This window comes from Barbus barbus (genome assembly GCF_936440315.1).
Source record: "Barbus barbus genome assembly, chromosome: 45".
NCBI classification, from domain to species: Eukaryota; Metazoa; Chordata; class Actinopteri; order Cypriniformes; family Cyprinidae; genus Barbus; species Barbus barbus.
Window position 1 is genome coordinate 6,373,021 of NC_136723.1, and position 25,048 is coordinate 6,398,068.

The 25,048-nt window shown below is 36.9% G+C and overlaps 2 protein-coding genes across 6 annotated transcripts; both read right to left on the reverse strand.

Moving 5' to 3' along the window:
- Positions 1–9,965: 9,965 nt before the first annotated feature.
- Positions 9,966–17,434, reverse strand: LOC306863890 (protein AMBP-like). Its single transcript, XM_079407472.1, has 10 exons — positions 17,274–17,434; positions 15,052–15,194; positions 14,879–14,955; positions 14,682–14,798; positions 12,277–12,378; positions 12,151–12,197; positions 11,826–11,901; positions 10,508–10,675; positions 10,231–10,407; positions 9,966–10,113 (listed from the first exon to the last, which is right to left on the reverse strand). The coding sequence occupies exons 1-10, from the start codon at positions 17,382–17,384 to the stop codon at positions 10,085–10,087; spliced, it is 1,047 nt and encodes a 348-aa protein (XP_079263598.1). The 5' UTR covers positions 17,385–17,434; the 3' UTR covers positions 9,966–10,084.
- Positions 17,435–17,446: 12 nt separating this feature from the next.
- On the reverse strand, positions 17,447–24,764 carry LOC306863891 (prostaglandin-H2 D-isomerase-like). Of its 5 annotated transcripts, XR_013783721.1 has the most exons (8): positions 24,659–24,764; positions 23,918–24,057; positions 20,406–20,482; positions 20,209–20,319; positions 20,003–20,104; positions 18,257–18,291; positions 17,762–18,127; positions 17,447–17,575 (listed from the first exon to the last, which is right to left on the reverse strand). XR_013783721.1 is itself a non-coding variant. In XM_079407474.1 (6 exons), exons 1-6 carry the CDS (start codon positions 24,749–24,751, stop codon positions 18,257–18,259), a joined length of 558 nt encoding a protein of 185 aa, XP_079263600.1. In that variant the 5' UTR covers position 24,752; the 3' UTR covers positions 18,179–18,256. The 5 variants fall into 5 exon arrangements, 4 of the variants coding, with proteins under 4 accessions (XP_079263600.1, XP_079263599.1, XP_079263602.1 ...); XM_079407474.1 differs by lacking the exons at positions 17,447–17,575; positions 17,762–18,127 and having other exon boundaries at positions 18,179–18,291; positions 24,659–24,752; XM_079407473.1 differs by lacking the exons at positions 17,447–17,575; positions 17,762–18,127; positions 18,257–18,291 and having other exon boundaries at positions 19,866–20,104; positions 24,659–24,752.
- Positions 24,765–25,048: the final 284 nt, after the last annotated feature.

Genomic DNA, 25,048 nt, shown 5'->3' on the forward strand with positions numbered 1-25,048 from the left:
AGTAAACAAACACGCAAAAAAGAGCACTAACAAAGCAGGAGGGGAACACGGGCGCTTTGGTGCATGGGAGAGGGTGCATGAATATGGTTATGCGTATATGGAGCAGGCAGCTGGGGAGAGGCCCCGTCCTCTTCACTCCTGCTCAGCTATTTAGATGTGTCCCCGAGCGGCGTGACCCAATGGCCTGCAGGGCGGGGCCACCCATGTGACATCTGCCTTTTTGCACGAGGTAGTGCCCATATGGAGCATACGAGCATTAACACTCGCGCGCACACGCATACGTACATACAGCCCTCGCCCTGTCACATCGCTGTACCCTCCTGCTGCCTGCACCCTTTGTTCTACTATTGTGCGTCTCATTCGCTGCTGTTTGCCTCATTCCTGAACAGACCATAAAGAGGGAGGGTGTGGGTGTGTGAGTGTGTGTTTAGGAGGGCATGTCTGGTCAGCGACGCATTCGTGCAACAGGCTTCAAGGGCAGGGCGCTCCCCTACACACATACACACACACGTTTGTTTTTGTGAAAGGTGGGGACATCCCATAGGCGTAATGGTTTTTATACTGTACAAACTGTATGTGCTATTGCCCTACACCCCCCCCAAAAGAACCCCTCACTCTGTAGGATTTATAAGCATTTTGAAAAGTGGGGACATGGGGCAATGTCCACATAAGTCACCTTCACCTTGTAATATCTGTGTCATTATAGAAATGTATGTCCTCATTTGTCACAAAAATGTGTCACACACACATACACACACAGAGTGGGGTCAGACTTTCTCCTCTCTACACATGTTCAGCTCTCTGTAACCAGAGGGCAATGACCTTACCCAGCTGGACGCTCTGATGTGACTGCTGTCCATGTCTGGTTTGTGTTTGTAAGGAGAACTTTAGATTTCAGAAATCAGATTTCACTGAAGGTTAACTCTTCTGAGCTGTGGGTTTTCTTTTCTAAGCAACACAAATTGCAACTTTCACCTGGCAAATGATAAAATGAGGAAAAATCCACTACCCATAGGCTAATGTGCATTATAAATGGAAGGAGATAGGTGTACCCCAGGTATAGGCTATATCCTAGGACCTTTTTTGTTTCACAACAAAAGTGTTTATCCTACAGATAGAGTGTAACATGAATAATACCTCAAATCATGTGATTCTTTGAGAAGAAGTGTGCTTTTACGTTTCTAAACAATACAAACTACAAATTTAATCTGGCGAATGAATAAATGAGGAAAAAATCCTCCACATTCTAGAAAGCATCCATTCTGAATTAACTGAATGAAGTGCAATATACATGCTGCATCAACTTCTGGATTTCAGAAAACATCCCAAAGTATATCCTTAAAGTTGCTATGTAAGTAGATACAGATCTTTTCTTCCATTTTGTGACATACAGCCTAGCAAAAAAATGTAGGGCAGGGACTTGGTTCAATCCATTGGTTGTTGATTGGATGGAGGCAACTCGGAATACGAGCTTGCAGTCGATTGTAAGAAAGGGGTGAAGTGGACAAAATAATTGGAGAAGTCCAACATTAGAGAGAAGATTCACTGGAAGATCCAGATATTTTAATCATAAATTACAAGTTCAAAAAAAAGAAAAACAAAAAAAGAAATATACATAGATGAAGCATTCACTAAAAGATCAATAACACATGCATTAAGAAAATACAGTGGGTGAGTTTCCATTTCATGCTGACTTCAAGCAACTTGCAGTCAACAGTGCAATCTATCAGCAATTTTTTTTTTTTCTGTTTGAAAAACATCTTCTGTTGCTGACAGCCATTCTAGATCTTTGGTTTTGGAAGCATCAACTGCATTTGAAAACAACAGCTCGCCACAAACCTCTTGACAACCACGTCAACACTCTCTGCTATTGATTCTGTGATCATTCTATGTGACCGTGTACATGTCGACACAGCACTAGAGTGCAGGAGAGCACTTTAGATCTCGCTCACCAGTTCCACTCCTGCTGCACAATGTAGCTAAGTACACGCTATGTATGTCACCCCAGTGCTCCTCCTATTGATTGTGGGTGAGTGCGTGTATGTACGTATGTCTGGCCATGCCGTCACTCCTTTTGGGCTACACAAGTGTGAGTGTGTGCGCTGGCGAGTGATTGTGGGGAATAAAGCCCTGGTTGTTTGCAGTGAAACTATGGGTTGTAAGTGAGTGGGGAGATGCGTTTCTGTTTGACTGGGCAGGCTGAATGGGACTATTCAGTAGGCCCCAAACTGCAACTCTCTTTTCTCTCCATTGTCATCTCCCCTTCTCTCTGCTGCCCCATACAGCCCAAGACAGAGGGAGAGAGAGGGAGAGAGATGTCTGGGTGGGAGAGGAGAGTGGGGGTTGGGATCAACAAGGGTAGACCGAATGGGGACAGAGAGGAGTAAAAACAGCCGCTACACGTGCTGTTTTACTTATTTAGGGTTCATTCTTCACTTTGGTTTTTACTGAAAGTATGTATTATTAATGTGTGGTGACAGGTGTACCCCAGTATATGTCCTAGGACCATTTTTGTTTAACCTTTAACTTGTTAGAAACAAAAGTCTATAAGATTTATTTCTGTCCTACAAACATAGTGACAGCCTCGATTTATATAGCTTTATTTTCTACTCTAAAGAAGCAGGTTGTTTGTCTCAACAAATTATAAATAAAACATAAAAAGGATAGTTCACACAAAAATGTAAATTGTCATCTTTTACTCACCCTCATGTCATTCCAAACCCATAAGACTTTTACTCATTTCAAAACACAAATGTCCCTCCGTTTAAAGTATATGCCACCAAAAGTTGTTTTCACGTATGAACATTGATCAACGCATATACATAGACCTCATCAAATACAGTAAACAGAAGTTCAAGCATGCTTGAATGAGGCGCAAGAAATAATGAGGTTCCTGCATGTCAAGCAAGTTCGGTTGAACATCTGTTTATCGTATTTGATGTGTTAAACGTATTTGTGTTGATCAATGTTTCTATGTGAATAAACGCCTAAATTAAATCTGTTCAAATACAGTAATGGTGGTGTCTCTTGAGAAGACTCATGATTTGTGAAAGTTTCAAAGTTTTGGCTGAATAGACTTTCAATGGAGGGACAGAATGCTTTCAGATTTCATTAAAAAATACCTTCATTTGTGTTTCAAATATGGATTAATGTGACGTCATATGGGTTATGGAATGACTTGAGGGTGAATGAATGTTGAGATTTTTCATTTTCGGGTAAGTCTTGATATATATACTCTACGCAAGTATGTGAACGCAGATGCTCCTAGCTATGCAAGCTCGATTTCACACGTTATTATGTTACAAAACATGTCAAGATGCAATTCATAACAACACAAGTATGCATTGTCGCAAGGGACATTAGAGTAAAATGTCTGCATCTATCATCAGTTTTCTCTTTTAGATCAACTACAGATCAACCTGATATATAAACATAGAAAAAATACTTAATGTTTAATAAAAGAAGCAGTCACAAATGAAAGGAAGGTCAAATCTACACAGGAAGGCAGGAAAGAGGGCACAGCTTTGATCATATGCGAGGGAAGTGTTTGACAAAGTTAATTCTAACCTGCTGAGGGCTTTATTATGTACACAACCCAGCTGACAAATGTGCATGAGTGGAGCCTCAATGACCAGTCAGTGCCTTTGTTCTTCCTGTGGTCACGGTTGAACTCAGAGCCTGTAAGGAGACACAGAGAAAGGAATCCAAGCAGCCGGGATCTCTGTTTTTGGTTGCAATTTGCGTTTAATTGCTATGCAAAAGAGAGAAGGTGCAATTCATCTCTGTTCAATCATGGTCTTTGTGGTTCATGTTTTTCTGCAATGAGTGTTTGTGGTGATGCATGTATTGACAGTGAAACTGGCTTAAAGAATTAGCTCACTCTAAAATGAAATTCTTTCATCTTTAATCACCCTCATGTTGTTCCAAACCCACATGACTTTGTTTCTTCTGTGGGACGCAAGAAATTCTGAATTTTCTTTCCATGCAATTACAATATATGGGAACTGGAAGGGGACAAAGGAATAGTTCATCCAAAAAACCTCAACCTCTATTTCATTCCAAACCTGCATGTCTTATTTCTTCTGCGGAACAATAAGAAGATATTTTGAATATTTCAATTGTTTTTGTTTATACAATAAAAGTCCAAAACAACACTGGTTACTATGGAGCCCAGATATGACATGTGGGAAAAATATTTATACCTTGGCCACAAATTAACAATTTATTCCTGATACTTACTAATACATCGGCACGGTAATGAAATAGTTAATCAGGCTCATGATTTACGGTAACGAATAGGTAGGGAATAAGTAAAGCTCACGCACACTTTCTTAAAAGTAACAAATTAGTAAATCATGCTCACAATTTACTTAAAATGAAGTAACGAGTTATAAATCGTGCACACAATGTATTTAAAACAAGGTAACAAATTAGTCAATTATGTTGACGTAGTAGTAAGTTGTGGGAATTAATTGTTAATTCTTGGCAATGATATAAATATTTTTTTCCTGCATGTCATGTCTGGGGCTCCTTAGGATCCTATTGACTTTCATTGTACAGACAAAAAACACGGAGACATTCTTCAAAAAATCATCTTTTGTGTTCCACAGAAGAAAGAAAGTCACACAGGTTTAGCACGACATGAGGTTGAGTGAATGATGAGTTTTCGTTTTTTGTGTGAACTATACCTTTAAGGGCGTGTGTGTGTGTGCTTTGCAGTTTATAGCTGTGCATTCGACGTGGGCCTCTGTGGGAAAGTCTGGGTGTGATTGAATGCGTGTGTGAAAATGTATATGTGTGTGACCATGTGTGTATCTGGAAGGAGAAGTGAACCCTTGTGTCTAAGCTGACTCACTTTGATCCTGTTCAGCGGTCTGAAACTGTTTTCCTGAGTTGCCAACAGACATGACACATGTACACACGTAGACGCTCACACACTCTTTTCATATTTACACTCCAGCAGTCTTCCCACAGCAAAGACGCACCACTAACCGACACCAGTCACACGCATACACACATACACAAGATGCCTTATGTATCCTTCATTTAGCCAGAGCACTGTGGGAAACATGCAGATCAAAGGTTTGCAGGAGCTCTACAGCTGCTAGACTCATCTGAGTTCATGACTCAACATGTATATAGTAAGAGACTCAATTATGTGTACACCTTTCAGCTGTGCTAGAGCGTTTTACCAATGACACATACAATGTAAAATAGATTTACATTTTCTGAGGAAAATATGAGTGGTGCTTGCTTTTCTAAAACTCTCCAGCATGGTGCTGAGGTGTTCCCTGTGGTTTCAAGTGCATTGCTACACAGCTGCTAAAGTGTTCTGAATGGTTTTCAGGATGCTGCTGTGTGCAGTTGTTAAAGGCCTAGTAATATTAAAACTAGTGGTTGAAATGGGTCCTGCAATCCAAATTCTAAATATTGGACAGAGTTGTTTCTCCCGCCCCCTTCTCTTCAGGCTCAATGCTCATGCAAGTTGCCAGATTGAGGACATGCAATAGGCCATTGACAACAAGCTGATGGGTTGATTTATTCGCATTTAATGTTCCTCTGGTCATAGAGCTTTTTATATGGATGCCAAGGCTTATTTAGGTCGGGTAGAATCTGCGATATCTGACCCAGTTGGTTTGCTGGCTTTCATGGCTGCAATATGCTGTGCTTTCCACCAGCTGGCAACCTATGGTGTTGAAATCCTATTGGGTAAATTAGCAGTGGATGAAATCACCCAGATCAAAACAAAAACTGACATTCTGACATAGAACACACATTTAAAAGAAGAATAACTGGCTGTAGCATTGTTTTTCAGAGAAACAAGTATGTGAACTTAGCATGTTTCCTAAATATGCAAACATATTTTGGCATTTTTATGCTTTAGTACAGCCAAAATTACATAGAGCACCTTTAAATTGTTCTGGGTGGTTACCAGGGTGTTGCTATACAGTTGTTAAGGAGTTCATGGGCCACTATGATAAAACAGATGCTGCGTCCTAATTCGCATACTAGCTGTCCTAAAGAGTAATCAAAATTAGAGTTAGTGTGTCCCAAATCATAGTATGTTGAAATGAGTATCCCAAAGGTGTACTATTTCCAGTGGAAATTTGAAGTGCACACTCTTAACGGCTAATATTGCCCACGACACTGCGCGTTGGAGAAGATTCGATTAGAACTACAAACCCAAGTATTAAAAAACTACAAACATGGCAGACATGCAAGACCAACAGGTGGGTTGAGTAACAGTGTTTAATTGCTACTTTTATATTTTTATACTATACGAACGGGCGGATTTTAATACACAGACCTGGGAAACCTATAGAGTGAGGGAACTATGTCGTCAGAACCAGGAAGTGTAAATCACTTCGAGATATTCCTATGGGGTTTATAATGTTTTTTTTTTTAATTTGGTAAACATAACTTGACAATCGTTTTACTTTTTTTTTTCCTACAATGTAAACCACACACTCACAGCCCAAACGCTCTTATCTGGTTACTTATTAAAACTTAAGTTTTCAAAAATGAACATAACTGCTTCAAAAATTTGTGTTTTGGGTATGGATGTGTGATTTATGTTGCAGAACAAAACGAAAAATTATTGTCAAGTTATGTTTACCATAGGCTTTATTTTACTCATAAATTGAGAAACCCTATAGGAAAATCTCAGAGGAACCCATGGCGATTTACTCTTCCGGGTTCTGGCATCATAATTCCCCCACTCTATTGAGTAATTAATAATTAATATCTAACCTGATGAAAAAAATACTTATTTAATGTCCACGTTATATTTGATCTGCAACAACACAGTAAAAGATATGTTTGGTCATTAACTTATAAATGCATCATTATGTTAACACATGAGGAGAGACTGGCAGATCAATGTGCCTCCTCATTTCTCTCCAACACAGCAGGAAATTAAATAAATTGAAACGTGAAGAATGTTAACTGTGACGAGATGATTGACAGGGCAGTAAATAAGTAACAGAGCAGTCCGTTAAAGATGCAATTATGACAAAATCCCAAAACTCGTTATTAATTACTCGTCTGCTACATACTCAAAAGTATGCTTTTCCTTCACAAAAAGAGTACATACTTTTTTAGGAATAGTAGAAGTAGGTGAACTGGGACGTGGCATGACCCTTAAAGGGTTACTCCACCCCAAAATGAAAATGTTGGTCATTAATCACTTACTGCGGGTCGTTCCAACCCCGTAAAAGATTTGTTCGTCTTCGGAACATAATTTAAGATGTTTTGGATGAAAACCGGGAGGCTTGTGACTGTCCCATTGACTGCCAAGCAAACAACACTGTTAAGGCCCAGAACAGTATGAAAGAACATCCGCTGGACACAAACTGCGTTTGCCGTTCTGTGTCAGCCGCACCACACGGATATGCTGTTTTCATTCAAATCAAAGCGTAAATACACTTAGAAGACGTATCCAGCATGCAGTTTGCGTCCAGCGGATACTCCCCAAAATGGCGCTACGCTGACGCAGAGGAGACGTTACGGTTGAACGACTGATGGCAGATTTTGAAGATGTCTTTTCTGGGCCTCGACAGTGGTATTTACTTGGCAGTCAATGGGAAAGTCATGAGCCTCCTGGTTTTCATCCAAAATATCATCAATTGTGTTCTGAAGACGAACAAATCTTTTACGGGTTTGGAACGACTTGGGGGTATGTGATTAATGACACAATTTTCATTTTGGGGTGGAGTAACCCTTTAAGAACTAGTTTAACCAACTAACAGTTGAGTTATCAGAGTAATCAGCCTTACTTTCCTGATTTAAATTGGGCCAATCTACCTTTTTGTAGCTGACTTTTGTTATGACCGGTCTTGAAGAAAACTAATTAAATGATTAACGTTTTAAGACTAGTCTAAGCAGTTATGCAAGCGGCCCCTGGGTGATAAAAGTAACAGCACATCTCTGCAGGATTTGAGGCGTTTTTCATGTCTATTGTACAAAAAGTGCAAAACTTAAAGTTGAAAACCTGAAATCCCCACAAGTATGAGCGACTGTCTTCAAATAAATCACTAATAATGTTTCTCGATAGCAGATGGATGCGGGTTTGAAATAAACCGGTAGTGATGATATTCTAGGTCTAACTGCTCACATGTAATCTAGCATTTTCACACGGTGTTTCTTGTGTAAACGCTTGTGTAAGAAATGAGTGCGACGTCTGAGGAAGTTCAGATTCTGCATTGTTTGTGCGGTTGAGTGAAACTGAAAAGTGTGATGTAGTTTTGTGGGCTTGTGTTTGCTGCATCAGCATGTGTTTGCGGATGTTTGTGTATGTATGAGAACACGTCTTGTGCGGTTTCATTGTATTAATACTATAGACACTTTTGTAGTTGTCAAACGTTAGTGTAAGCACACCTGTGGTTCCTCTGTTAGGAGGACACCTGCATGAACGTGAGAGATCTGACTTTATACAGCCACTAAAAACACCTAAAAAGTAAGAGCAAAAACGGCTCATAACAGTGAAAAAATTTCTGAGAAAAGCTCGAGTAACATTTGAGTTGGTTTGATATTTAGAAGCTAATGCAATGACATTCAGACATTGTAGGCAGGCATGAAGTGTCCAGATAGTGTGTGGATGTAGAGCTCTGGTGTGAGGAGGGTGTGTGTGAGCAGGTGATGTGGCCCTGGCTGGAAGGTCACTGAAAGCCGTCAGTTCCTTTTTCCTCTCCGGATATTCCCAGCATTCTCCAAGCAACATCACCAGCAGTGAATTCTGAGAAACAGCGGGCAGGAAGCCTGGCTGGGCTGCTGGGGACCTTTTTTTTGCCCGTATGCAGGATCAGCTTCTTGAGCCTGAACGTATTGCTTTAGTATTATAACAAGAGCGATAAAACTGGTCACAGATCAGCAGTGAAATCAGATAAGCAGGCAGGTTCACACAAGTCCAGAGACTAGAGCTGGTAAGAAGATCTCCTTCAGTAGACAACACTGACCTCTCCTGGTCACCGTCAGTCGAGGACAAGGGGAAATTATAAGAAAATGCCCAGTGGAAGAAAAAAATATATAATTAAATAACATAATAAAATGTATATAATTTTTTACTGCAAAATAAAATGAAAATGAATAAAATGTAAAAAAAACAAAACTTTTTTAAATAAAAAAAATATTTTTACTGAAAAAAATAAAATAAAAATAAAATGTATGTTTACTGAAATTTATAAATTTATTTATTTTGAAAGAAAGCAAAAGAAAACAAAAATACAATACAGTAAAATATAATAAAATATTGAAAAATTTAATTAAATTTTTACCGAATTGAGTTTTTAAAGAAAGTATTTTTAAATAAAATAAAATAATTCTATTGTTTTATAAAATATACACTGGACAACAAAATAAAATGAATTTAATACAGTAAACTAAAATAATTAAATAACTTGTATTTTATTTTTCACTGAATTCTATTTTTAAAGAAAGCTAAATAAAATAAAATAATCTTGTTCACATTGGACAAGAAAATTAAATGATTTTATTTTTTAGTGGAAAAGAAAAAACAAAAAAAACAAAACAAATGAAATTGTTTTATTTTTACTGATTTTTATTCTTAAAGCAAAATAAAACTAAATAAAAAAAACATACAAACAATAATTGTATTCACACTGGACAACTGAATAAAATGAATTTAATACAGTAAAATAAAATAATGAAATAACTTGTATTTGACTTTTTACTGGATTTTATTTTAAAGAACGCAAAACAAAATAAAATAATTTAATTCACTGGTCAAGAAAATAAAATGTTTTAATTTTTACTGATTTTTATTCTTAAAGAAAGCAAAAGAAAACGAAATAAAATTAAATATTTTTTAAATAAATCTTACTGAATTTTATTAAAGAAAAAATAAAAAATATATATTTTTTAAGTAATTAAATAAAATAATAATAAGATGCTAAAATTAAAAATAATATGGTATCTTAAAATGTATTAAAAATGAAGTGCACAACCAGTACATTAGACAGGTCTTTATTTATTGTGTTAATGCTGAAGTTAATGCCGGTTGGAAACTGATCCTTGTTGCACTTTCTGTTTGAAACAAAGTAACGCTCCATTTTCATTCACAGCATTCTCAGTTCACTGTGAGAAACTCGTCATCTCCTGCAAATCCATAACAAAACGACACAAGCGTCACAATTCTCCTTACAATTTTGATGATAATATGTACGACATTAATAAAAAAATCTGCTATTTTCTGATGTAATGTGTGTGTCCCACCATTTCTCATCATAACGCCACAGTACTCCTCACACTCCTTCTTGCTATAGAATTTATTGCCGTTGCCCTTGCAGCCTCCATATTTGAAGGACACGCACTTCCCCGTGGCTGAGTCGAAGGCCCACAGGTCTGAGAACACTTTACAGGGACCAGCGTCCATGGGCAGCCTGCAGGCGGCTGAGGGACCAAATACAGTGTGTGTAATAAAACCACACCACAGACAGATGCATTGAGAGCAGGTCACTATCCACACACACACACACACACACTCACTCACCCTCAGTGCGGCAGCTCTGCAGACACTCCTTTTCAGTCACAAAGTTGTTCTGGTTTCCCATGCAGCCTCCATAAGTGAACATCTGACAGGCCATGATGGACGAGTTGTAATGGTAGCGCTGCAGCATCCCGAAACACGGACCTGAGTCTGGCTGGGACTTACACGCTTCTACACACACACACACACACACACACACACGCACGCACGCACGCATGCACACACACACACACACACACGTCATTTAACTATAATATCAAAGCAACCTCTAATCATTTTTAAATTATATTATTACATACTATAATTTATTATAACCCTAGAAGATTATAACTATCTTCTATAATATCAAAGCAATAATCTTTTTCCCCCTAAAGATTTATCCTTCCAGCACTCTTTCTTCTCACGCTTAATTAAATAAAAAAAATTAAATAAAAAATACACTGCTGTTTAAAAATTTGGGATCATTCAGATTTGTTTTTTTTTTTTTTTTTAAGAAATTAATCCTTTTTTTCAGTAAGGATGCATTAAACTGGTCAATAGGGAGAGTAAAAACATTTAAAATATTACTTTTAGATTTCTATTTCGAATAAATGCAGTTGTTTTACGTGTTCTTTTCATCAAGCAATCCTTTAAAAAAAAGTACCATGGTTTCCACAAAAATATTAAGCAACAAAACAGTTTTCAACATTGATAATAATAATAAATAATAATCAGTTGAGCACCAAGTAAATACAATTGTAATATTCAACTGAAATTATTTTAATATTTCACAATATTGTGTTTTTACTGTATTTTTAATCAAATAAATTTAACCTTTAAAAAACAATAAAAAAATCTTACTGAACTCAAATTTTTGAACAGTAATGAATATTTAAAATCTTTGTTGCCTCTTAATAAGACATTTTTCCATGATATACAGTACACACACACACATACACACACACACACACACACACACACACACACACACACACACATAACCAAAATAATAATTAAAACAGATTTTCTTGCAAAATTAAAAAACTAGCTCAGCTGTGTGGAAAACCAATCAAAAGGCAATTAAAAAAAAAAAATATATATATATATATATATTACACATGCCCTTTTATGACATTAGTAATTTTGTGACATATTTGCACATTTAAAACATTTCTCACACCACAGGGTTATTAATTAAATAAATAAATAATAATTTAATTAAATGGTTACCAACCAGTCATGAAATCTACAAAAACACCCAGTAAATAAACACTTACACTTTATACATTATTAATTCGTTTACATACATATATGAAAGCACATAAGTGGCACTATTGCTCACCCGGTCCTCTGAACATGGGCGTATCGTCACCCGATCCCTCCTCAGGGGCCGGCAGGACCACATTCCTCCTCGCCCTCTATTGAGATCGAATCACATGACAGGATTATTAATCAGTCACAGAAATAATTCTGTCAGATGTGACAATTATTTATTCCCCCTCAGGTGTTGTTTGTATGGATTGAGCAGACTTTAAATCATTCAAACGTTCACCTTTTATGGTCCACCAAACGATGAGGTCATTTTTGGTAACTATTAGCTTTTAGCTAAAATGTAAAAGTTCAGTGTTTATGGTTTTAGTTTATGGTGTGTGTGCTGAGGTCTTCACCTGGATCTGTGGCTCTGGTGTGACCTGCTCACCTGGAACACATTCACCTGACGACACAGAGCCAACAATAATGACATCTGGTCTGAATAAAAGCGTGTTTTGCATTGGTTTGTGTCGTGAGGCTACCTTTGTTCTTTTTGATAACTACAGTGTCTTCACTCATTCCCTGCTCAGCCACCAGAGTCTTGAAGTCTTCGATGAGAGTGGGCCGCAGCTGCATAGCACGTCCTACACAACAAACACAACCCAGATAACCCAGATGTTCCCATTCAATTATCAAAACATCACTGCTGAATGTTCTCTGAATGTTCAAAAAGGAAACATTTCATTTGATAAGTTTGAAAACATTACGAGAATGTTACTTTTGAATGCTCTTGAATGAACATTTTGAAATAAATAGTAACATTTAAAAAAAATTGGATAACCATCCAACTAAAACCTTTCAGGGAAAACATTCCCTACCCAGAGCTGGGTAGATTACTTACAAATTGTAGTTCTTTACTGATTCAAAATAACATATAAACTGTAATTAGTAACGTAATCCTTTACATTTTTGATTACTTTTAGATTACTTTTGACTCATTTATCACATCGGTTTAAACAGGATAATCTTGTACCATATTGATATATAGATATAAAAAATATTCCATTTGTTGTTATTAACATCATGAAGTGCATTAAATGTTATATTACGTCAAGCTATCCCAAACTGGGGTTCATGAAGGAACTGCAGGAGGTTCATGAGTTTAACGCAAAGCTGATAATTAATTAAATCATAAAAATGATTTTAAAACAACATAAATCAAAATCAAACAAGTAAATATGTTATTTGTTTACCTGAATATCATGTGAACAGAGAACTGTGATACTTTATTATTAATATATATGACCCTGGACCACAAAACCAGTCATAAGGGTACATTTTTACATCATATGACAGCTGAATAAATAAGCTTTCCATTGATGTATGGTTTGTTCAGCCCGATCTCATGGCAATTCGTACATATTTTGCAAGGTGGCTAATTCATACGAACTCACAAATTCAAATTCATACGATTTTTGCTAAAGCGTAAGTATTTTACAAGTTGCCAATTTGTGTGGATTTGTACGAATGACCTACACCTAACCCCGCCCCTAAACCTACCCATCACTGGGGTTTAGACTAATCGAACGAGTGAGGTCATATGAATTTGTACCAATTAGCCACCTCATAAAATATGTACGAATTGGTTTTGCGATAGCGTTGGGCTTTGTTAGGACAGGACAATATTTGGCCGAAACACAACTATTTGAAAATCTGGAATTTGGGGGTGAAAAAAATATATATATATTGAGAAAATCACCTTTAAAGTGGTCCAAATGAAGTCCTTAGCAATGCACATTACTTATCAAAAATTACGTTTTTATATATTTAGGGTAGGAAATTTACAAAATATCTTCATGGAACATAATCTTTACTTAATATCCTAATGATGTTTGGCATAAAAGAAAAATCGATAATTTTGACCCAAACAATGTATAGTTGGCTATTGCTACAAATATACCTGTGCGACTTATGACTGGTTTTGTGCTCCAGGGTCTCATATTTATTTTCATATCTGAGGTGTACTGCAAGTAAATATATTAGGTGAAAGAGGTTCAGATGACAAAAAAAGTTGCCTGCATTTTACGTAAATAAGAAATTGTGTGAAATCGTGCATTTTGTGTGTCTGAAAGACAAAAGCCTTCTGAAGACATAGTAATACATAAATAACCAACTGAGTGATAATTCATATAAAAATGCATGTGTTCATCAGTAGTTGATGCAATGTTGAAACACTTCTTAAACCTGAAATGATTTTTGTAAATCCAGTGGTCAAATGCTGTGTCTCCACCTGACTAATGACTGATCTCTGTGTGAATGTCCACAAAACTGGAAGACTTTCTGAGTGTATATAAGCGGGAGGCTATTTTAGAGAGGAACATTTAAAAGATGAAAAAGAGGCATTATTTATATTATAAATAATTTATTGTGAATAACATGCAATCATGTAATCAATTAAAGAGTAACTAGTCTGATTTTAAAATGTAATTTAATCTGATCATAAGTACTTAATTTTTTAAAATCTGATTACGAAATCCAGATTGCATGTAATCAGTTACTACCCAGATATGATACTGTAGTATTACTCTATACTCCACGATATTCTCAAATTTACACTCTTAAAAATAAAGGTGCTTAAAAGGTTCTTCACAGCGATGCCATTTTTGGTTCCACAAAGAACCATTCAGTCAAAGGTTCTTTAAAGAACCACCTCTTTCTTACCTTTTTGTAATCTGAAGAAGCTTCAGTAAAACAGAAAGGTTCTTTAGATGTTAAAGGTTCTTTATGGAACCATTTAGACAAAAAGAGGTTCTTCTATGGCATCGCTGTGAAGCACCTTTATTTTTAAGAGTGCAATATTTTTACATTTGAAAATCCCTAGTACTTTGATTTGAGATCATGAAAGACCAATACTAATAGTTGTCCAAGAAGAAAACAGATGTTTTACCGTAGAGTTTGACAGATGTGGTTTTTTCACCGCCTGGTTTTTGTTTATACATCACCACCAGAGCGTACTCATCATAGTTTGTGTGAACCACATAGGCGTCCATGTCAGCATTCCACTCTACATGAGCAAAGACACATAAACAGCAGTGAAATGACACGAGGACACCCTGTGATTGACAGCTGTGGAGCTGAACTCACTGGCACTGTGGTAATGAAATCTTCCAGGGGTTTTGGTCAGCTGATATTCTCCACTGATGGACTTACAGCTGCCATGTCTGCAGAATAAACACACAATACCTGTCATACGGGGTCGGTTTTGAGGGTATGAGGGTGTTTAGTGAACAGTAGTGTGTTGATTGGATGTGCTGTACCTGTGGCTGGTCCGGGTCATGCTGATGGTCTGGGTCGAGCCGCTGGACTGCAACTCCATAGAGCCGATGGCTGCATCTGCCTTGTGACGCTTTATCCACGGGCATGTGGACGCAATCGCAATATCATACCATTTGCCCATGAACTTCAAGAGGAGACGAGGAGGTCAGATTAGGAGAAATAAGGTCAATTAGAGGTTCAAAAACAGGTGGATGTGGACGCGTAGGAAGGATCACATCACTGGCAAGATTAAAATAATTATTTCTGCATAACAGCCCGTGAATTTTTTAAATGCAAATATCACCTTAACACTCGCATTACACCAAAAGAAAAGTTATTGAAATGTGACCCTAGCACAAAACCAGTCTTGAGTCGCTGGCGTATATTTGTAGCAATAAATATCTTTTAATCATATTTGCAAATGTCTTGACTCCACAGCCAACAGAGTAATTTTGTCTTTACTGTTCCAATACTTATGGAGGGCACTGTATATACAGTGGTGTGAAAAAGTGTTGGCCCCCTTCCTGATTTTTTCTTTTTTTGCATGTTTGCCACACTTTACTGTTTCACATCAAACAAATTTAAATATTAATCAAAGATAACACAAGTAAACACAACATGCAGTTTTTGAATGAAGTTTTTTATAATGAAGGGAAAACAAAATCCAAACCCACATGGTCCTGTGTGAAAAAGTGCTTGCCCCCTAAACCTAATAACTCTTTAGCAGCAACAACTGCAATCAAGCGTTTGCGATAACTTGCTATGAGTCTGTTACAGTGCTGTGGAGGACTTTTGGTCCACTCATCTTGGCAGAATTGTTGTAATTCAGTCACATTGGAGGGTTTTCAAGCATGAACCACCTTTTTAAGGTCATGCCACAGCATCTCAATAGGATTCAGGTCAGGACTTTGACTAGGCCACTCCAAAGTCTTCATTTTGTTTTTCTTCAGCCATTCAGAGGTGGATTTGCTGGTGTGTTTTGGATCATTGTCCTGCTGCAGAACCCAAGTTCGCTTCAGCTTGAGGTCACGAACAGATGGCCGGACATTGTCCTTCAGGATTTTTTGGTAGACAGCTGGATTCATGGTTCATTTATCACAGCAAGTCTTCCAGGTCCTGAAGCAGCAAAACAGCCCCAGATCATCACACTACCACCACCATATTTTACTGTTGGTATGATTCTTTTTCTGAAATGCTGTTATGCCAGATGTAATGGGACACACACCTTCCAAAAAGTTCAACTTTTGTCTCGTCAGTCCACAGAGTATTTTCCCAAAAGTCTTGGGGATCATCAAGATGTTTTCTGGCAAAACTGAGATGAGCCTTTATGTTCTTTTTGCTCAGCAGCGGTTTTCGTCTTGGAACTCTGCCATTCAGGCCATTTTTGCCCAGTCTCTTTCTTATGGTGGAGTCATGAACACTGACCTTGTTGATTGGGGGTTCATGTGGGTTTGAAGGGGGCCAACATTTTTTCACACCACTGTATATATTTCAGTTGAATATTTTACATAATGCTATAATAACAGTAGTTATAAATGCTATTAAGTTATTATAAAATTAATACTTAATTTACTTTAATTGTTTTGTTTAATGTTTATTTCATGTTAAAAATGTTGTATATATTTTATGCTATTTCTTGTTTTATATAGCTTACTTTCTCAAAATATTTAATATTAATTACAATATAAGAAACACAAAAAAAACAACAGATAAATAGCATTTTAAATAGAAATGATTTTTCTTCACCTATTTCATGAATTGATTTATGTATTTATTATTGACTTAATTTATTATATTATTAATATTTATTTCATGTTAAAAAAGGATTGCATATATAGTCAAAACATCACCAAAATGCAAATAAATAGCCTATAAAATTCTTTAAACACAGATAGTTTTGTCTTTTTACCTATAGTGTTTTCTAAAATTAGTGTATGTAAACGGGTTCCCATTGTGACAACATACCACATTTGGTGTGCCCACTGGGGCATGTTGTCACAAAAGCTGAATAAGTGATAAATGAATTATGTCTTCTTTTCCTTGGGTAATAATAGTGGAAATAATGTGTAGTTTTTTTGTTTGTTTTGCATTCAAGGCATTTTTTTTTAGATGTTTGTGTCTATATAGAAACTGACTACATAGAAATATTTTACAACTGTGACAACTAGTCCGGGTCTGCTCTATTCACAAACAGTTTCTTAAACTTCCAAAAGGCATTACTTACCCGGTTCACATCAAAGTTCTCCTGGGGCTGAAGGACAGGCTCATCGGGCAGCGGCCCAGCATGCAACAGGCCCAGGAGCGGCAGAAGAAACACCACAACAACACTCTTCATTCTGACTCGGATGCAAATGAAGTTGTGAAGAACCACATTCTCTCCATCGACAGGACATCGACCTGCTGGCCATGAGTGCAACACCACCCCCAAAACCAGTCCAGCAGAACAAACAGAACAAAGGTCTTCTTATCTGTCTGTTGACTGCAACCTTTTTGTGCCTCGTGTTCTTGTTTGCTTTGGCTGAAATTCTGACATATACAACATTAATATTAGCATGATTCTATTAAATGCAAGCATGTAAGAATCAAAATGAGATAAAAGTTTCATCTTCAGTTTTTTTGCTGAGTGACTTTATATAATAAATGTTTTGAAATTACAAAACAAAACAGATTTGCTCTGCACACCCTTAGAATTAGATTTTTATGTACAATTACCAAACATCCGTCACAAAAAATGGCATCCAGCGAGCGTGATTTTTCAGTCACAAACACACACAACCAGTTCATATTTTTCCTGTTAACACAACCTTTGAGAAAAGAGAAGATATGTATACTTATAACTTTAATTTCTCATGCCAAACTCCAGATATGAATAACATACACAATATGAACAGAAAAACAGTTTTATTTTTGCCAGCAAAGATCATCAGAGATGTGATGATATACCTAGATTCAGTGTTTTATCATAAATATAACAACTAAGCACAGCAAATGACATCAAGTTACAAACTGTCACAAACAGACATCATTTAGGCACATTAATGATGATGTGTTTCCTCCAGCTCTAAATGTGATTGGAAACTGAAAGAGAGACAAAACAAGTAAAAAACAATGTGAAAAAACAATATTCAAAGCGGTCTATACCTTCTGGTAGTATCACAAGGTGAGAAAACAGGGATTGAAAAAACTATATACGAAGCTCTCGCTTACCTATTTTCCTGAAAGAGGACAGTTTTCTAAAAAGACTAAACAAAAATGAGAAATTGTGAGAATTTTGCAGACAGTACAACTGTTTTAGACAATAAATAAACCTTTCAATGGATTGTGAACAATGGTTAATTCTTAAGCAATTATTTGTGTCCAACCATGTATATTCTTAAAAAAAAAAGTACTTCAGGCACACTTAAAACATATGACAATGTCATTCACTGCATGCGAATTGAATACTTCCTTGTACTATATAAGAATGCTGAAAACAGTAGTATCTGTGAATTCAGAGTATTTGAAAAACGTAAAAAGTAATCCGATTAAAAGTGCCTGGATGACTTGCTACTTCTGCCTGGATTCTGAAGTGTGCATTCGATGAACACTTTACTATCCCATGAGGCCATAATTTTGTGATTTTGGATGCACTGATTGAGTTAGATATCAAACCAAATATATCAAATTATTAATATCTTCTCCTCAGGTGCCCTAACAGAGTCACCAACAATCACTTCATCTATAAACATGAGCCATTAATATTTGACAACCACTTAACTCTCCAATTACTTTGTGTTGTCAATTTGAACAGCATTGCAATATCATTCAAACCCTAAGGAGCCTTTTACAGATTCATTCAGTATTAAAGAGCCCCTATTATGGATTTTTGAAAATGACCTTTCATGCAGTGTGTAACAGCTCTAAGTGAATGAATGTTTTTTGACCTTGCATGCATGTCAACCTGTTGTTGGGGACTCCCAAAACCACAAAAAGAACCTTTCATAATCCATAATAGGGGCACTTTAAGTTCAGCCAAAAATGAAAATTCTGTCATCATTTACTCACCCGTGTGTTGTTACATACCTGTATGAGTAGGGCTGTAATATCGATTAATCGCAATTATACACTTCCAAAAACATTTGATATATATATATATATATATATATATATAATATATTTAAACATTTCTTAAATATGCATGTATATATGTGTGTACTTTAGTGCTGTCAAATGATTAATCGCAGTTAATCGCATCCAAAATAAAAGTTTTTGTTTACATAATAAATGAGTGTGTACTGTGTATATTTATTATGTATATATAAATACAAACACATGCATGCATATATTTAAGAAAAATGTTATGTCTATATATTAAATGTATTCATATATAATATAAAATATAAATATATAAATATATATACACATGTAAATATTTTCAAAATATATACTGTATATGTGTGTATTTATATAAATAAACACAGTGCACATATATTATGTAAACAAAAACTTTTATTTTGGATATGATTAATCGCGATTAATCGTTTGACAGCAATAGTGTTTATATTATATCAATATAAACAGTACACACTCATATATTAAGTAAAATACTTTTGTTTTAGAGTTAATCGATTTTTACAGTCCTGTGCATGAGTTTCTTTTTCTTCTACTGAACACAAAAGAAGAGAATGTAAAAAATTTAAGTAACCAAGTAGCTGACAGTACCTATTGATATTATTCCCATAGTATTTTACATACTATAGAAGTCAATGGCTACCGTCAACTGTTTGGTTACCGCCATTCTTGAATTCAAAATATCTTTTTTGTGTGTTCAATAGAATAAAGAAACTCATACAGGTTTGGAACGAAAAGAGGGTGAGTCAGTGATGACACATTTTAATTTTGGGGTGAACTGCCCCTTTAATTCAAGTCCAGATGAAGTCAAACTTGCGGGTGTAGGTGATTTGAGTGGTTTACCAGCAGCTGGTGGAGTCAGTATGGAGTCTTTAGGGAATCCTTGAGCTGTGGCATACACTCTGAACTTCTCCATCACATCTGCCCTCAACTTCTTAGTACGACCTACAGTGAAATTACAGGCACTGAGAACAATTTACAAAGTCAGAGGAACAAGGACGCCCTCCCAAAAACCTTGAGTTGATAACGGTTGTTTATCGCAGACTCACCATAAAGGGCCACTTGTGTGAACTCCTTGTTAAACTTCTTGTGTTTGAGGACCAGGGCGTACTCTGTGTAGTTGGTCTCCACCACAGTAACATCCTTCACCCTTCGGTGACCTTTAAATTACAATAAAAAACCTGAACGGTAGTATCATTTTCTAAGGCTCAGATCAGTCATATATTTGTCTTATACGTTGACTCACGAGTGCTGTAGTAGGTGAAGACGCCGGGCACAGACGTCTTCTTATAAATGTAGACCTTAGAATGACAGCCAGAGGAACTGCATATGATCACAGGAGATGAGTGAATATAATATAATACTTTTAGTGCTGTCAAACGATTAATCACATCCAAAATAAAAGTTTTTGTTTACATAATATATATGTGTACTTTGACATATATATATATATATATGCATGTGTGTGTATTTACATAGTCATAATAAATATAAACAGTACACACATATATTATGTACACAAAAACTTTTGGATGCGATTAATCGTTTGACAGCACTAAATATAATATAATATCAGTTATTTTAGAAACTATTCTTTATGTTAAGGGAAACAATTGACAAGAATCATCACACAGTGTGTGAATATAATATAATAAATATATAACAATTTTAAGATGACAATAATAATATTTTTGGAACTATTCTAAGTTCATTATGAATTAAAACTAAAACAAAATTATTTTCTGAAATATGTTCCTCAGTATTAACAGAGAGTTCAAAGTGCTGTTGTTCTGAATATACATACAACTCTGAACTTGTTGTATGTAAAAGAACTTACAATAGTATTTTATATACAGTCATGGCCAAATATATTGGCACCCTTGGTAAATATGATCAAAGGCGGCTGTGAAAATTAATCTGCATGTTAATCCTTTTGATCTTTTATTTTAAAAAAATTCACAAAAATCTAACGTTTCATTGGATAATAAGAATTTAAAGGGGGGGGGGGGGGGGGATATCATTATGAAATAAATGTTTTTCTCTAATACACGTTGGACACAATTAACAGCACCCTTTTAGTCAATACTTTTTGAAACACCTGTTAGAGAACACCTGACAAGAGATCAGAGATCATTCCTTCATCCAGAATCACTCCAGATCCTTCAGATTCACAGCTCCATGTTGGTGCATCTTCTCTTAAGTTCACCTCACTCATTTTCTACAGGGTTCAGGTCAGAGGACTGGAATGGCCAGCAGAAGCTTGGTTTTGTGCTCAGTGACCCATTTTTGTGTTGTTTTTGAGGTTTGTGTTTGGATTATTGTCCGGTTGGAAGATCCAAACGTGGCCCATTATAAGATTTCTAACAGAGTCAGTCACTTTTAGATTTTTTATCTGTTGGTATTTGATAGAATCCATGATGCCATGTGTCTAAACAAGATGTCCAGGACCTCCAGCAGAAATATAGGCCCACAACATCAATAATACAGCAGTATATTTCATTGTACACATGGGGTACTTTTTATCCCTGTGTTCACCAAACCCATCTTGAGTGTTTGCTGCTAAAAAGCTCATTTTTTAGTTTCATCTGACCATAGAAGCCAGTCCCATTTGAAGTGCCAGTCCTGTCTGATAACTGAATAAGCTGGAGTTTGTTTTTGGATGAGCTAGGAGAATTCTTCTTGAAACCCTCCCAAACAACATGTGGTGATGTAGGGGCTGTTTGACTATTTTTTTCAAGGTTTTCTGACCCCGAGTTTTCTGCAGTTCTCCAGCTGTGGTCTTTGGAGAGTCTTTAGCCACTCAAACTCTCCTTCTCACCGTGAATTAGGACGATATAGACACATGTCCTCTTCCAGGCAGTTTCGTAACATTTTATGTTTATTGGAAATTATTAATTATTGCACTGATGGTGGAAATGGGGATTTTCACTGCTCTAGCTCTTTTCTTAAAGCCACTTCACTAATTTGTGAAGCTCAATTATCTTTTGCTGCACATCAGAAATATATTCTTTGTTTTTTCTCATTGTGATGGATGATTAAGGGAATTTGGGCTTTGTTTTCCCTCCTATTTATATTTCTGTGAAACAGGAAGCCATGGCTGGATAATTTCATGTTCATAATCCCCCTGGAGTGCTCAAAATTGTGAATATGAATGGGAATATACTTCAGAGATATTTTACTCATAAGAATTTCTAGGGGTGCCGATAATTGTGTCCAACGTGTATTTGAGAAAAACATTTATTTCATAATGATATTTCCCCCCATTTTAAATTCTTATTATCCAATGAAAGGTTAGATTTTTGTGAATATTTTAAATAAAAAAAATCAAAAGTATTAACAATGCAGATTAATTACTGCGCATATATATATATATATATATATATATATATATATATATATATATACACACACACACACCCTCACCGGCCACTTTATTAGGTACACCTGTTCAATTGCTTGGTAGCACAAATTGCTAATCAGCCAATCACATGGCAGCAACTCAATGCATTTAGGCATCTAGATGTGGTGAAGACGACTTGCTGAAGTTCAAACCGAGCATCAGAATGGGGAAGAAAGGGGATTTAAGTGACTTTGAACGTGGGATGTTTGTTGGTGCCAGACGGGCTGGTCTGAGTATTTCAAAAACTGCTGATCTACTGGGATTTTCATGCACAAACATCTCTAGGGTTTACAGAGAATGGTTTGAAAAAGAGAAAATATCCAGTGAGCAGCAGTTGTGTGGACGAAATGCCTTGTTGATGTCAGAGGTCAGAGGAGAATGGGCAGACTGGTTAGAGATGATAGAAAGGCAACAGTAACTCAAATAATCACTCGTTACAACCAAGGTATGCAGAATAGCATCTCTGAACGCACAACACGTCGAACCCTGAAGCAGATGGGCTACAGCAGCAGAAGACCACACCGGGTGCCGCTCCTGTCAGCTAAGAACAGGAAACAGAGTCTATAATTCGCACAGGCTCACCAAAATTGGACAATAGAAGATTGGAAAAACGTTGCCTGGTCTGATGACTCTCGATTTCTGCTGCAACATTCAGATGGTAGGGCCAGAATTTGGCGTAAAGAACATGAAAGCATGGATCCATCTCTCCTTGTCTCAACGGTTCAGGCTGGTGGTGGTGGTGTAATGGTGTGGGGGATATTTTCTTGGCACACTTTGGGCCCCTTAGTACCAATTGAGCATTGTTTAAACGCCACAGCCTACCTGAGTATTGTTGCTGACCATGTCCATCCCTTTATGACTACTGTGTACCCATCTTCTGAGGCTACTTCCAGCAGGTTAATGCACCATGTCACAAAGCTCAAATCATCTCAGACTGGTTTCTTGAACATGACATGAGTTCACTTTACTCAAATGGCCTCCACAGTCACCAGATCTCAATCTAATAGAGCACCTTTGGGATGTGGTGGAACGGGAGATTTGCATCATGGATGTGCAGCCGACAAATCTGCAGCAACTGCGTGATGCTATCATGTCAATATGGACCAAAATCTCTGAGGAATGTTTCCAACACCTTGTTGAATCTATGCCACGCAGAATTAAGGCAGTTCTGAAGGCAAAAGGGGGTCCATCCCGGTACTAGCAAGGTGTACCTAATAAAGTGGCCAGTGAGTGTATGTATGTACATACACACATATACATACATACATACATACATATATATATTACAAGTTTTACTGTATTATATACAAATATTTTTTCTCTGAAAACAATCATATGAGAAAATAGGTGTCCTTCACCTTAAACTCCACATGGTCATGTTGACGTTCCCGTTCTCCTTCGGCTCCACTGTGCCCATAGAGATGGTAAGTTTGTTTCTGTGCCGCACAAAACCAGGGGAATCATAGGCCATACCGACCCGATACCACCTCCCTGCAAACTGAACACAGTCCAGCGCACAGCACACATATATCCCATCTTAAGAAAATAAGCATAGTTAGACAAGGACGTCTTGGAAAATCAGCAGAGAATCCAGCCAAAAAATGTAGCCTGATACTAATGTCCTATGTATCATTATCAGATAACAGAACTGATATTTTGTCTTCCCTTAAAACTGTCTTTTTTCATAAAATCTCATGAAAATGCCTTGAGAACTTGGCAGAAATCACTCGGTCCTTGTTGCAACACTGAGTGGTGACCTTTGCCCTGAGCTGTTTGTCTGCACTGTCTCTGCCGTTAATGCAATCGCGGTCCCCTCAAATGGCCCTGTAGAGCATTACCCCAATCAACATGTCAGTATTTCAGCCCTAGACCAGACAAACATCCCTAAACAAACATTATTCAGCTGTTTCAATCTCACACAACACCAGCCTGAACTCAACAGAGACGGTTGAGTCCAAACTGCTGTTTGGAAATTGCTACTATTCCAAAACCAGTATAACGGAACATGCTACAGTGCAATCCTACAGAAAAAAAGGCACCCAAGTGTCATTTCATGAAGCTTCAGTGTTTAAAACATCAGCTAAAGTACAAGTTCTCACCCTCTGAAGGTCAAAGTTTTTCTGCGGTTGGACGCTGGCGTGGATGCCAGTCAGAAGCATCAGCAAAAAGATGCTCACCAAGGCGATCTTCATGGTGACGTTGTAGGAACACAGCCAGGGATTGTGGACTCTCGGGGTCTGCCAGCCACATTAGCTCCTCCCATTCACCAATCCAGCCAATCACATGCAAGAACACACACCTAACAGAGAGTCCATTCATTGAAGGTACCATGTTTGAAACGTACAAATATTACAATTTCCATCCCACAAAGTCATAAATGTTTCTATATTTCAGATGCAATAAAGTAAACAAACAGGAGCGACTACAGAGAATTAATATATTTTTTATTAATATTTATTCTTGGATGCCATTGTTTTGAAAGAGCATGA

Excerpts from the sequence above, each read along its gene's own strand:
- LOC306863890 (XM_079407472.1), bottom strand. The coding sequence starts at position 17,384 with ATGAAGAGTGTTGTTGTGGTGTTTCTTCTGCCGCTCCTGGGCCTGTTG. Across the intron at positions 15,195-17,273 it reads AGAACTTTGATGTGAACCGG|TTCATGGGCAAATGGTATGA; the intron begins GTAAGTAATGCC and ends CTCCTCTTGAAG. Across the intron at positions 14,799-14,878 it reads ATTTCATTACCACAGTGCCA|AGTGGAATGCTGACATGGAC; the intron begins GTGAGTTCAGCT and ends TTGCTCATGTAG.
- LOC306863891 (XM_079407473.1), bottom strand. The coding sequence starts at position 24,751 with ATGAAGATCGCCTTGGTGAGCATCTTTTTGCTGATGCTTCTGACTGGC. Across the intron at positions 24,058-24,658 it reads AAAACTTTGACCTTCAGAGG|TTTGCAGGGAGGTGGTATCG; the intron begins GTGAGAACTTGT and ends GACTGTGTTCAG. Across the intron at positions 20,105-20,208 it reads CACACAAGTGGCCCTTTATG|GTCGTACTAAGAAGTTGAGG; the intron begins GTGAGTCTGCGA and ends ATTTCACTGTAG.